This window comes from Symphodus melops, assembly GCF_947650265.1.
Source record: "Symphodus melops genome assembly, chromosome: 16".
NCBI lineage: Eukaryota > Metazoa > Chordata > Actinopteri > Labriformes > Labridae > Symphodus > Symphodus melops.
The window spans coordinates 6,521,933-6,536,731 of NC_136706.1; the positions used below are offsets into that span (position 1 = coordinate 6,521,933).

The following is a 14,799-nucleotide window of genomic DNA, read 5'->3' on the forward strand; positions in this document are numbered from 1 at the left end:
TGGTCAGGTGGAATATTAAAGAAGATGTAAAGGAACAATCTGCAGCACTGAGTATATCAGTGATGAGTTTTCATTCCTGAGCTTGGTGCACAAGCAACTAATGACATAACTGTTGAATTACCACCTAACTCTTTATGTGCAGAGAGAAATCAGCCCCATCTAGCGGAGAATTGGCGTATTAGCAGTTCTATAAGGTGAAACTATAAGTCCTTCATGGGCACTGAGACTTTGGACTTTACTGTTTTCAACCTCTTTATAACAAAGAAACATGATTTATTTGTCTACATTTTTGCAAGCTGTTTCAACCATCTCAATTGATGTGATATTGTGCGTATGTGTTTATCACTAGTTTACACTGCATCACTTAAATGTTACTATTATTGCACGTCTACCAGGTGTAGTAGCTTTTTAGTTTTAGAAGTGGATCCACTACTTTCAGTTTGTGCAGATACTTTATGCCATCTATGCATTCATTTGATTATTAATGGTGTCTCCAGACTCTGATATGCCTGTCACTTGCTCAGTTTGAACTGTGTCTCCTCATCAAGCCACCAGCATTGACTATGTTTCTGACAACTAGGCCAGAAACAAGCCCTACAGTAGCCTCCTGGAGGTCAATTTGTTGGACTCTGGCAGTGCTCCTTCTGTTCTTCCTTGCACAAAGGAGCAGATACCGCTCCTCCTATAAGGTTAATGCCTTTCCACGGCCCTGTCCAGCTCTCCTCGTGTACCTGCTGGTCTCCAAGTATCTCCTCCATACTTTGAGACTGGGCCGGGAGAAGCAGAAAACCTTGTTGAATTTGGATATGCTTTCCTTGAGAATCTGCCTCACGCTTCCAGTGTTGACAAGGAAAAGGAGGGAGTAATTGTTTCTGGCCACAACATGCAAAAGCATTCCCTTTTTGGGGGGTTGCCTCTCCATTGCACCTGTATTCACTAGTTTTGCACCAAAGCAACTGAAACTGATTCACAATCTGTTGTGCTTCCTAAATAGACAAACTGTCATCCCTTAAATTTAATTGTATTGGGGTTACACTGCGATGTTTAAGGGTTACTTTAATTGTTTTTCAGCAGTGTACTGTATGTAGTTATGTAAGAAAATGATGGCACACACTTAATCAACACACTGACATTAAGAGAAAACCATTTAAGAAAAACAAATGGCTTCATGGCTGACAAGTTCTCACAGGACAGCCGGCTGGTACAAAATACAAAGTCTTAATGACGATAGTGTGATTCAACAAGCAAGTCAATTTTTTAAATCTTATAGTTTGCATCCTCTTGTGACTGATGATGTCAGTGTTTCTCAGGTTTGTAAAGGTAAAGTAACAGATTATTTTTTTCTTTAGGGAGATGAAACAAACTAAGAGTCCTCAGACATCAGGATACAGAGGACACTGAGATGAAGAGACCTCTGAGGGGAGAGGTTATACATGTGAAGTTATACCACAGAAGATGAAAGGAACAACCCGAGAGTGTATGATACAAAGCTACACCAATGGAAAAACTAAAAAGAAAAGGCTTAAACATGTCTAACATGGATTTTTGTCTATGTTGTAATTGTACAATCAGGAGAAAAAACACACATACTGCTAAATCATAAAACATTCCAGAAGGAAGAAAAAACGAACGACTGAAGTTGATTAGTTATCGACCACTTGAAGAAATGCCAGAAGAAAAAATGAAAAATAAAATGTTCAGATTTTGACAGTTTTGCCTCTGTTTATTTGATGACGCAAACTGGAGCTAGTACAGAGGAGACGTGGGTGAGGTGACATGATTCACCGGGGAGACGCTGACACGAGGTTGTTGTGGAGTTGAAGCTCATGATGGATGTTCAGGATTGAGTCAGTCGCTCTGACTCAAAGTGGGAAGTCTTTTTTTTTTAATGCTGGAGGAAAATCACATGTGTGAGATTATTCCATCGGGGTTTGAGGTGGAGTTTTGTCTACAGACTATAAAGGATGAAGATAAATGTGTTCTGAACAAGGCTTATGTCTTTAATACATGTAATGGCAGAAATATCTCAATAACCATTTTATGTGTTGCTTAAGATAAAAAAAGCATCACTTTGTCAAATTATTTTGTTTAGGACTAACAACAATACTTGTTGAGGAGATACTTGTACTAATACTTGAAATCATCCAACACATTTAAAAGTCCTGCTTAAAAATGTAACTACTTGTGGTGATCATGTGTTTGATGCCATAGTACAAATCCTTGGGAATTCCCTGCCCAGCTCGTTACGTCTTTGTGACGCTTTTGAGTCTTTTAAAAAGCTGCTAAAACATTTTACAATGGCTACCCAGTAAGTACTCATTTGCTCCTGTTTTTAATATATGTATGTTTGTTTTTTGTTTTATTGATGTGACCTTTGTCTGTGAAAAATACTGTACAATTTTTATTTTTTTTTTAAATTCTTTGCTTGCTTACAAGTGCCAAACAATAGCATCAATATGTTCTGTACCAAAACAGGACATTTTTATCATGCATTAATTTCATGCTTTTCTCTTGTAGTTGTGTGTGTGTGTGTGTGTGTGTGTGTGTGTGTGTGTGTGCGCGCGTGTGTGTGTGTGTGTGTGAACTAACAGAAAGTGGAAATGCTTGTGTAGAATTAAACGTGACAAAAAGAAAAGTATTGCAGTAAATATGACCAGTTTTATTCATGAATATTTTTTAGTTGTTTCTTTTTACAACATTAAATAATTGTGTATGTGCTGCCATATCTGAGTTTAACCTTAGCTGAATGCAAACTATGTCCTGTAGTAAAACACAGTTAATACCACATTGTCATTAATGCAGTATTTGCTTTAATAGTAAATTCCACATATTAAATCTGTAATGTGGCAGAAGTTGTACCTGTATCACAAATTTAAAGTTACAAATGTGTGCACAGCAGCAGCAATGTGACAGAGGACTATAGATCTTTCTATTTAACTCTGTTTAGTTATCAGTATTTTGCAAAGGGACTCAGCTTGTAAAAAGCTCCCATGAGCTTAATTACTATATTCAGTCAGACCTTAATCCTGCACTATGACAGTCCCCATCTGGTGTGTGGGTACCTTTGTACTCCCACACCAAGCTGACCCCTCCACTGCACATCTTTATACAATCTTAATTCTGAAAATGGCAAACAGCAACAACAAAAAAAGACCATATGAATTGGTTCAAAGCTTACAAAAGTAGCTGTGAGGCTTTTTCATCTGGTCAGAGTTTTGGGTTCACTGTCATTTCCAGACTTAACTTTTTAAGTCTGATCTGGCCTTTTCTATTTTTTTCATCTGTGTATACATCAGTTGGACTTAACTATTTCTGTATTCTTTCTATTATTGTTTTATGTCTTGTGTCCTGCCTGTCTGTATACTACTACTGGATGCCTTGAATTTCCCTCGGGATCAATGAAGTATCTATCTATCTATCTAGCTGTCTATCTTATATAATATTCATATTTAATCTGTGATTTTTTGAAATGTTCTGCTTTCACGTTTATTTTTTCTCCATATTTTGATGCTAAAAAAATAAACCGGACTTTGCGTACAACTTCAATTGGATAACGGGAAATTGTATACATTGTGTATTTAGAAAAGACTGTATCAACCCCCCACTCAGTTTGTCATTTAGTGTAAGACAGAAGAGATGTCGCCCTCTAGTGGAGATGATAATCTACAGCTACTGGTAACTTTGTACATTTAAGCATGTATGACAAACGTTTTAAAATCAATAATTAAAATTAATATCAATGACGAGTAACAGTGTCAAATCCAAAGTCTCCGTCAATAAGTTTGCATGTTCTTTTTTTTTTTTTTTTTTTTTTTAGAAAATTCAAGGTTTTGTTTTGGGATTTCTTTTTTGCGACAGCCTTTGTTGCAAAAAAAAGACAAATTAGCAAACAATATTTTTCATTCTACAACCTCTTTAATTACAAAAAAAAAATCTCAATTTTCATTTCTTTAGAAAATAAAAATACTTTTGACACAAACCAATGGAATAAATGTTTGAATATTAAGAGCAGGGATTTGATTCATGAAGTGACATTTTTGGTCCTTATGAGCCCACTTTCATGAAAAAAAAAAAAAAAGATTTCAGAGAACATTTCTACATTTTATTAATTGATGCTTAATATTTAGTAAAAGCCTTTTAACAAGACACATGTAAACATATCAGATGGTGTGATGATGGGAACTTTTTCAATAGTTATATGGCAGTTTTGACAGGACCCTTGATGTGTGTATGTTAAGCACCCATTAACCATGAATGTCATCTCATTACATAAGTGCTGCAAGAACTTGAACTGAGATCCAACTGTATAAGGGTGATTTGATATTAGCTTTCTATGAAGGATGCTTGACTCAGACATTAACATTGAAGCCTCAGATTTCAAAATATTTACTTTTTTTTCTTCAATTCTGGTAAGGCTCTCATCACCTACAGTTCCCACAATGCTTCTTACGGTAAATATGTCTTATTAAAATCGCAGGACTTATAAGACTGAACTCGAGTGCCTTTAATACATCTCTATTGTTACTGCTATCTTTAAATCGTTTGACTTTTTACCCCCCATTTAACACTTTCCTGAAACACTTGTCTTTTCTCTGCCAACTAAAAACTGTCAAGCAAAGTCTTCCATGTTTAAAAAAAGAAAATTCGCTACTGAACACATTCGTTATGACGCTTAATTCCTTTAGGTTGAATTGTGTTCTTTTCATTGTCAAAACTCCTACATTGGTTAGAGGATGTGGAGGCTTGTAATGCTCGATTTACTCATGAAAACTGAGTAAATATATTTATCACGAGTTTAAAATCCTGTCACAAACGTCTGACAATTGTATTCAGTGTGAGAAAAAACACTTAATGGAGGTCTGGAATAAACCCAATGAGGTCTCAGGAAAGTATAAAAGATGAAAAATGTATTTGTGTGTAAATAAACAAGTCCTTAAGCTATCCTTTTATGAACTCCATTTAGATTTACAGCAGAGATCCATTTATTTCTTCTTTTATTCTGATTTTGACCACTGACATTATTTAGCAGCCAAGATAACAAGGATGAGGTTGATAGAGAATCATATTATAAATGATGGATCTCTCTGGATCGAAGGCTGCCACATCTTTATTAAAGTATGACATGACTGAGTAGTAGACAGAGACACGAGTGATGGGTTGGGATTTAAATAGTTTAACAGACAGCGCTAATGTTTTTAAGTGAAACCAAGTGTGTACTGTTATCAACAGTACGAGATGCATCCTTATAAAAACAGAACAAAAACTCTTGTTCACATCACGTTATGTATGTATATGTTAACCCAAATGATTCAGGCCCTTATCTGTTACTTAAACATGAACCAGAAACCAAAGTGTGTGTGTGTGTGTGTGTGTGTGTGTGTGTGTGTGTGTGTGTGTGTGTGTGTGTGTGTGTGTGTGTGTGTGTGTGTGTGTGTGTGTGTGTGTGTGTGTGTGTGTGTGTGTGTGTGTGTGTGTGTGTGTGTGTATTGTCCTCATTCTGCTCCCTCTGTGCTGACCGAGGCCACAGCTGAAATGTAGTACGGCCCTTCTCTCAGATACGTCTTCAGCCGGATGTAATGCTGGCTGCCAAGAACCTCTGCTGCTGTCGACGAACACACGAGCGCCCCCACCAGTTCAAACTTTGCGTCTTTGGCCTCCTTCGTCTTACCCGCTGAACGATCCAACACAAATTCCATGAAGCTTGGAGAGCTGATCATTAATCTCTGACCCCACGGCTGAGTAGCAATGGCCTGGAAACAAGCACACAGATATCCACAAAATAAAAAAACTGAAGATGTAGCTTTTACTGAAGCATTAACCATATCAGATGGTTACAGTACTGCCGTTTCTTTACAGGTTACACAACAATTAGCAGCACTCACAGTGAATATCCGTAAAGCCCCACAATGCAGCTCTGGAAACGGCTGAGTGCTGATGTCGCGAATCATGTCAATGGGCTGGTTGGACAGAAGCTTGAACCAAGACTCTGTCAGTGCCAAAAGGTCTTCGTTCTGCTGCTCTGGCTGCAATAGAACATTCAGAATTTACAGACTAATTATGTGTATTCCCCAGTTGTTGGGATTGAAAGAAAAACATTTCACGTTTTAATTTTTTTCCAACGGTTACATAAATACCTGTAGAGTGAGGAGTTGTGATATGGCGTCCAAGCTGCGCACTCTGAGCTCCGTGGCTCCAGAGCTGGCAAGCTGGCTCATTCGTAACAACACAGATTTAAACTTTTCTCCTTAAGAAAGAAAAATCAGTGACAAAGATGCAAAGTTAGGAGCTTGATTTATAAGACATATACACATTCTTTAAGAGGGCCAGGATGTTTATTTGTCACATAAAGAAACAACACTTTTAGTTAAACTCTAAGTATTAAGAAACATTACCAAATACATTTTTTTTTAAAAACACCAATAAGTAAAAAAGGTTCTTACTGGGGGAGAGCTTGGAAAAATGAGCTCACCTGTTTTTTGAAGGACCTGCTTCCCCTCCACAGTCGATCCGAGTAAACCCAAAGTGTCCAGAGCAACACCGATCATCACAGGATCCGGATCCAGAGCCATCTCAAACACTTTGTTCTGGAAGACCGGGTACGTTTCACAAACCTGCTGAGGGCTGTCCATGATGGCCAGGTTCCCAAAGAACTTCACCAAACCTGCATAATTATCACGCGTGTCAGGGAATGAAAAATGCAGCGCTGAACGACACTCTAGTAAGGATGAACATCTGAAAAGGATGACTCACCTATCCACCTATTGAATTAAAAAAAACATATGTGTATCCTTTGAGCATGTTGTCTCGTGAGACTCACCAGGAAGGTAGAGGGAGGAGAAGGGGTCGGTGTCCGCTCCTCTGATCATATTGGAGATCTTGTCCATTATTCCCTGTTGGGCCAAATATTGGCGGCCATGCTGACTCTTGGCCAGAGTGGTCACCATCTCAATGGCTGTGGCTCTGGAGAAACAACAGAGCAAGCAAAAGAGAACATCATTTCAACGTTGAAACGACTGTAGCACCACAACATAGAATCTCTTAATGTTGTATTGTCCTCTTTCGGGTATGCTGCATCACCTGATCAATACATCGTCTCCTGTCAGCTCTGCAAGCAGCTGAGAGATGAAGCTACTGTTGGCGCAGTATCCGAGGGAAATGGGAGAGACAGACGAGATTTCCACCACCAACTGCAAGAAGCGAAAAAAGAACGAGGATGTATTTGGCTGGTTATGTATTTATGATTTACAGAAACATTGCATACATTTCATGAGATATGCCAAAAAAAAGGAAGAAAAAGCCTTGGAGTGGACACAATAGAGACATTTGAATGTAGCCTTGGACTTTTATTTCCATCCAAGACAACAGGTTAACTTGATCAACCCTGAGAGACGTTGTGCAACTTTCTTTCTCATGACTGTAAGTGTAAGGTAAAACATACCTCATTTAAACAGTTAAAGAGCATATTGCAGGTTAAAAATTTTTTTTAATTAATATTTTATATAGTCTGTTAATGGCTGTAAAATAAGTAGGTTATTTTTTTAATATGTTCTACAACACATAAGTGCTCTAATTTAGAGGAGAAAGTGGCTGTTTTAGCATAGCCGTTTAGAACGTGCTTTTTTTTCAACAACGCGTCATATGACGTAACATGAGGGAGTCCCGTTCTCTGACTCTGCTTTGATGGCTTTATGCGTCCGTGTATGAATGAATGAATGAAGCCTTTATTGCCCCTGGGGGAACTTGTCTTGCACCGAGAGCATCAAACACTTTACAAACAAACATTTAGAAGGCAGCACAAAAGAATTAAAGCACAAAAAAACAGGCTAAAACATGATTAAAGAGGTGTGATGATACGTGGTAGTGAGTGAGAACAGACAGGATGCCTCCCTGCTATAGTTTGTAACTTGAGCGGCGCACATTCAGGTGCACAGTGTAAGTGGCTGATTATTCATAGTGTGTTTTGGTGAATTATTCTCACAACCTCAGAAACGATCGAACAGACACGTTGAATATTTCGGTATCAGACACAAAAACGTTTCCTTATTAATGATTTAAATCTCTGGCTGTTTAACATAAAATATTATATACGCAGACAGAAAGCGTTTAATGATTTGATCTGCTGGAATCCTCTGTATATTCTCTAGTGTGAGCGTAATAGACACCGGACAGTCTGTTTTAATATATGTAGTCATACGATTTATTATAAATCCAACTCTGTTACAAGAGAGCGCGTGTGTGTGTGTGCGCGTGTGTGTGTGTGTGTGTGTGTGTTTGTGTGTGTGCGCAGTGGGGAAAGACGGAACGCGCAGTTTGGAAACGAAACGAAACACAACCTTTACTTCTGTCGGTCCTTTATCCCATTAAAACTTTAAACTTTTTGTAGTAGCCTAATATATGTGCACGCATTAAACTGTGGAGTGTGTGTGTGTGTGTGTGTGTGTGTGTGTGTGTGTGTTTGTGTGTGCGCAGTGGGAAAAGACGGAACGCGCGGTTTGGAAACAAACAGAAACACAAGCTTTACGTCGGTCCTCTATCCAATTAAAACTTTAAACTTTTTGTAGTAGCCTAATATATGTGCACGCATTAAACTGTGGAGTGTGTGCGCTGTTGTGCATGTTTGTGTGGATTACGTGCGCCGTGATCCTGCACCATACACTGTATTTTCTATAACAACGTGAGCACTGGGCTGCATGAGGAATAAACAATTAAGACATGGTGCTGCATTTGCACAGGCCGTGTAATCGGGTTCTATGTCTGTCTGTCTGTCTCTCTCTCTCTCTCTCTCTCTCGCTCTCTCTCTCGCGCGCGCACAGCGCGGCACCGTAATACGTTGTACAGATTTGCCGTTTTTACAAGCAGCTCCCATACAATGTAAAGGTGAATGATCGTCACTTGCACCTTCTACAAATAGTTTTTTAATTGATTGAATGTGATTACAAACTTTACATATGCTGATGTGAACACAGCACTCGCCCATATATGGCGAGCTGACAGAAACCTCACACCACAGCTTCACTTCTCTCCTGAGGCCGTTATTCCTTTAATCCTGCCTGTTTCTGCTCTCTATCACATTTAACAGGTTCAGAATAATAAGCCAGTGGACCATTATATGTAAAGGAATACATGTCTTCTTCCTCTTTATTGACGGGAGTGACACTCGGATCCATGATTTTCTATGTTAAACAGACGGGGATTCAGCGGGACTCCCTTATGTTACGTCACAGCCGAATGCGGAAGTAAAAAGCAAAGACGTGCGAACACGTACTAAAACGTCTCCAGGAGACCCTGTGGGTTATTAATTTCAGAATTTCTTTAAAAACAGTATTGTTAACGTATTTTCCTATGATTAGTTAAGTTTTGTCTTTAACCTGCAATATGCTCTTTAAGTACACTTATTACAAGCTTGCCTGCAATGGATTACAACCGCTAAATATTTGACTCTAGGTTTTACTGAGTAGTAGACAGAGACACGAGTGCTGGGTTGTGATTTAAATAGCTTAACAGACAGTTTAAATTCGAAAGGTTTGTTTATTCCACCTGTCAGTGCTGGCAGAGACTTGTTCAATATGTCTCTCTATAGAAATATAAAATTTGTGTACATTTCAAATAAGTCTGGTAGAACAAAGGTCCGATCGGAAATAAATCAGACATGTATTTGATTTGTGAACAAACTGCAGTAACACCTAAGCAGGGAAAAAAAAACTGTTTACAGCATTTCTTCTGCAGACTGAAAGCAGTCTAAACGCCCACAAGCTGGCATGACGCCATGTAAGGATTAGTCATCCTTTTCACTGATTCCATCCAGACAAAATGTCACACAAGAAATACACACAAGTGTTGATGTATTTGAGTCTTCAGCCACAATGCAAGTCAAGCGAATCACAGTTTAAATTACCTCATATATTCTGTATCTGATGATGTCACTTTTGGCCATCACCTCCTTCATAACTTTCAGCAGGTCGCTCTGGAACAATTTGTCCAACCCGAGCTTGGAGTGGCTCATTTTGGACAACGACTGGATGGCCTTAAACAAACAAACACACACACACACTAAAGAAACTTACAACTGCAAACAGTGTGGACAAACATAATGCAGAACATTTAAAGCGTCAGTCATTACCTGTTTTGCCACAGCCATCTTTTCCTCCCCAATGCAGCTGATCACGGCTCCAAGAATGTCATGGTTGTTGAGGACTTCAGCTGCAGCGTCGGGGTGCTCCACGATTCTCCCAATCTGACAGAGAAAATCATGTCATGTCAATATCAGCGGCATGAGATTATTGTGTGTGTGTGTGTGTGTGTGTGTGAAACCAGCTGACCTGTGATAAGGCAAGTATCTTGACAGTTTCATTAGGATGGCTCAGACCCCCCTGCAGCTCCACTCTGTAGTTCTGAGCCAGAGTCAATGGGCCGAGGGCCATCAAGATGCGTTCAAGAATGTCCACACACAGCTCGACCTGCTCCCTGTTAACAAAGATACCAGTCATTACTTTAAAATCACCTTTTTGTTCTATATGATTTACTTCATGATTTGGTCTGTATAGACTAAAAGAAAAAAGAAAGACAATTCACACCATCATGTTGAATTTGTAAAAAAAAAAAAAATCTCATATCGTCAGACCACAAACGCAAAGCAACATTTGTGATGTATACTGTAATACTCCAGTGCACAGAACATGAAATTTGGCATTGCATATCTAAGCTCAAGTTCTTTTTCTCTCCTAGTTTAGGGGTTTGCACATCCATACTGGACTAGACCAGAAAGCTGAATCAATGTCCTTGTGCACATCTGCAGCGTGCAGCCATTAAGCTGGAGAATTGTGTGGATAAGAGATAATAGTTTCGGGAGTTTACATGGCATTAACATATCCAAAACACCATAATAATGAACGCTGGCGGTTTTAATTCCACTTTAAAATGCAAACATTTAGTAGAAACACTGTGTCTCAGTCCGCTTCTGCACAGCACTGTGTCGTCTCTCAGCTAGATTTCTGGCTCACCCTTTTGGGTGAAAAGCCATATTTATGTTCCTAGTAACAGCTACTGATATTCACCAAAATACTGACACAAGACTGACTCAGCAGGTTGTAATACAGGGGAAACAATCATTGTGCCAAACCGACCTGTTGTTTGAGTTTAATAGGGAGAATATCACACTGAAACGCTGTCCGCTCACTGAGTCCCTCAAAGCGCTGATAGGTATCGATATTAAAGCTGTTTTTAAACTTTGAAGCTCCTCAATTGGATCTTCAACACAGGAGATTTCCTCCAGCAGACTCTCAACGGTGGCAGCCATGACTCTCAATGTTTTGGGGAAAACTACTGCCTACTTCTTCTTCTTCTCCTTGTTTTCTGCCTAATGACTCGTTATTGAGCATTACCGCCACCTGCTGGCCCGAGTGGGACACTGCGAGTATTATTTTAACATGGAGAAACTCATATTGCACGGTTTCCTAAAACCCATTAACCACTTCTTTACATTTTACAATAAAGTTGTCTCATGGAGTACACAAACTCTAACCACAAATGCAATATTAAAGTTTATTTAATGTTTAAACAAAATGTAGACTAGGTTCAGCTGTGCTTTCAGTCTTTGCTCGAGTAAGAACAGGCATATAGTTCAATGGGAATAAAAAAAGAAAAACTGTTGAAAATATGGTAGGCATATAGCCTATATGTAAAATTCCTACAAGAAATTGTACAACTTTTGTTAATTAAAAAAAAACTGGCATCCCATCTGTTTTCATTTGAGAAGTCACATCTTACAACAGTAAGATTGATGGTTTAGTCCTTTAAATATTGCTTGATTACCTACAGTATGTGACTGTAACCTAAAATTAAATTAATCTCAATATAGGGGAACAGTAAATACATTTGGATTTAAAGTCTCTTCCTGATCTCTGATTCACCTTACTTCACAGACTAAAAGTCTGAAACTTGGCTGACTTCCATTGTGGCTGTACAGCTTTCCATCTCTCCTCATCAGGCCACAGCTCAGATAATAGGAGCTGTATACATTTGGCATGTAAGAATTCTCAGCAGCACTTCGACAAGCATACCTTTGTATCCATCTGGGTTTAGGCAAAGTGCACCAAGCTGCTTCTGAAATGTCTCTGCTTATTTCATGCATGCTATTTAAACACACTATTATACATGAAGTTTTAAGTTTGTGTTTAAGTGAAACTGACATACGTAAACATGCTGGAGGACATTTCTAAATAACTGTAGCAGCAAGGTAAAAGGTTAAACACTGGAGGTCAGTAGAAACAACATTTTCAGACAGTGTTAAAGGACTCTTAAACCGTGTGACAGAGCTACAAATCTGAACCTCCAGGCGAGAGTCACTGAAAGCTAGTTGTTTCTGGCTGTAAAGAGTATTTGCATTAAAAAAAACAATGAAAACCAAAACATAATACATTATTCATTCATAGATTGTTCGGAAGATTAGTGAACATCATTTTAAGAAGTTTTAAGAAGCTGACTTTTTCTAGGAAAAACTGTATGAGTAAAAAACTACCATTAAAAGTATTACATTTGTATTTCTTCAGGTGTAAACAAACTTTTCCTTCTCAATATCATTAACTTTGTATGCATGATGCAGGACACACTCCCCTTGATGAAGCATGTGACAGGGTTGGGGTGCAGAGTTACATGCTGCTACTAGAGTTTCATGAAAGTGGAAACCTTGTCTGTCAGCACACATTGTTGTAGGAGAGATTTCAGAGGCATCACAAGCAGCTGATAAATGCCAAGAAACGACAAGGCTGTTAAGGCAGGTGTCATGCAGGTACTGTACATTGTCGATTCTTACCAACTCGTACAATTTTGCCCATGTTCTATTTGCTACATTTATTGTGATTCATGCTCTTTTTTTCATCTCATGCTCCAGTTCTCTCTGTGCAAGCTGCGTACCCACCAGTGGTGTTTCCTCCTCTTCAACGTGCTCCTCTTCCACGCTTTGTTGTTTGGCGCAGACTTCGTCGAGGAGTACCTCCTGCAGCCCACACCGGGGGTCTACACTGACGGCATAGTTGTTGATGTAAGAGAAAAAGCAAGGAAATTAGACCTGAGCAATGTCAAAGGGAACATATCCCGGGCCTACCCCATTGCTAACCCTGATGTCTGTAGGAACTCTGATCTCTTCCTCCTCGTTTTCGTCTTCAGTTCAACAGCTAACAGCACACAAAGAGACGCAGTCAGAAGGACATGGGCCAATCAAACAGTGGTCCAAGGCCTACCTGCACAGATTCTCTTCTTCTTAGGATCAACTCAGACGGCTGCTGCACAAAACACCCTCCTGACAGAATCTGAACGCTATGGAGACATGGTGCAAGGTCATGCTGTTTCTGACTCGTCCCACCGTGGCCCAACAGAAAAAACGGTTCTTGCTCTCCGTTGGGTGATTGCTTTCTGTCCCATGGCGCGCTTTGTTCTACTTACTAAGGACTCTGTCTTCGTCAATCTCCCTGCAATTGGAGGATACCTTCTCGGATTGCATAGACACCCTGAAGATCTCTACCTTGGTAGGGTGCTCCAGAGAGAGTCTCCTGACAGAGACCCCAACAGTCCAAGCTATCTTCCCCCAGCTTTGTACCCTGACAAATACCTGCCTGAATACTGTGATGACACAGCTTATGTTCTATCCCAAGATGTGGTCCGAAAAGTGTACGTGGCGTCCACAGCAGTCCGTGCGCCTGTACCAACTGATGTTTTTGTGGGTCTTTGTGCTCAGAAAGCTGGAGTAGCACCAACCCACAGTGCCAGGTTCTCTGGAGGGAAACATATCCGATACAATGCGTGCTGCTACCGCTACCTGTTCAGCTCAGCAGGGATGGGAAGCCAAGAACTAGATAGAGTTTGGGCAGACCTGAGACAGAAAGGTGGGAGATGCTCACTTTTAAAGACCTACTATGGTCTTGTGACCTGCAAGGCCCTGACATACCTGGATAAACTGTCCCTTTTCAACTCCTAAGGCCAAGTTGAATGGCGTGGCTAATGATGGAGGATGTGTAATTAGTTCATGTATGAGTGAGAGTAGATAGAGACTGACAGAAACTATTGAAACACATTTGTTGTTAATTTGGTTTATAAGAAAACATGTATTAAATTCTAAGTTCAGAAGCATTCAAGGACATTTATTAAGACTGTTGTAGAAATAGTATATATTTTTGGTATATCAGTTTGGAAAGAGTGGCCTATTTGGTTTGCCGTGCTGTTGACTCGGTTGAAAGACTTTGGACAATCCTCATTGTAACTTATTGTTGAGGATTTAGTTTTGTGAAAAGGCTATCCTACTCTGTTTCAAATATGTAATTTATGTGTGCTTATGTGAATTTGCAATTAAGATTGTCGTATAGCTTTGTTGTTTATGATTTTGTTCTTCCAAAGTTGATCTTTTTGTCCTTTATTTAAAAATAAATCTACCTGATAATCAGTGTTAATAAAATGCTAATACAACAAAGAATGGAGGCCCAATAAGGGGAAGTTTTTTTTTCTTTATTAAACATTTCTAATAAGAGTACAAATGTATAAAACAAAAACAGTATATTGTAACATTAACATATCACATTTTTTACAGGATTGTCAAGAGAAACAGTAGTCAAATCAATCCTCAGCACGTCATCTTAGAATATAGAAATGAAATGACAGTGTCTTAAAATACAGTGTCTTATAGTAAAGTTAGATGACTTGAGGTGCTACAGTAAGTTTGGAACCTGGCACACTTTTATGTTTTAAGCCCACAGATGCAATAAGTGGGTTTTGTATTTCTGTAGGCATTTGGGTTTTTTTTACTAGTAA

The 14,799-nt window shown here is 39.2% G+C and overlaps 2 protein-coding genes across 2 annotated transcripts; one reads left to right on the forward strand and one right to left on the reverse strand.

The window, feature by feature from the left end:
* Nucleotides 1–3,895: 3,895 nt before the first annotated feature.
* Nucleotides 3,896–11,332, reverse strand: psmd5 (proteasome 26S subunit, non-ATPase 5). The gene is made up of 10 exons (XM_079364057.1): nucleotides 11,124–11,332; nucleotides 10,320–10,464; nucleotides 10,121–10,234; nucleotides 9,896–10,024; nucleotides 7,078–7,187; nucleotides 6,818–6,960; nucleotides 6,470–6,661; nucleotides 6,135–6,244; nucleotides 5,883–6,023; nucleotides 3,896–5,750 (listed from the first exon to the last, which is right to left on the reverse strand). Exons 1-10 carry the CDS (start codon nucleotides 11,294–11,296, stop codon nucleotides 5,493–5,495), a joined length of 1,515 nt encoding a protein of 504 aa, XP_079220183.1. The 5' UTR covers nucleotides 11,297–11,332; the 3' UTR covers nucleotides 3,896–5,492.
* A 1,438-nt stretch (nucleotides 11,333–12,770) lies between these two features.
* Nucleotides 12,771–14,278, forward strand: b3galt9 (beta-1,3-galactosyltransferase 9). The gene is made up of 2 exons (XM_079364979.1): nucleotides 12,771–12,787; nucleotides 12,890–14,278. The coding sequence occupies exons 1-2, from the start codon at nucleotides 12,782–12,784 to the stop codon at nucleotides 13,970–13,972; spliced, it is 1,089 nt and encodes a 362-aa protein (XP_079221105.1). The 5' UTR covers nucleotides 12,771–12,781; the 3' UTR covers nucleotides 13,973–14,278.
* The last annotated feature ends 521 nt before the right edge of the window (nucleotides 14,279–14,799 follow it).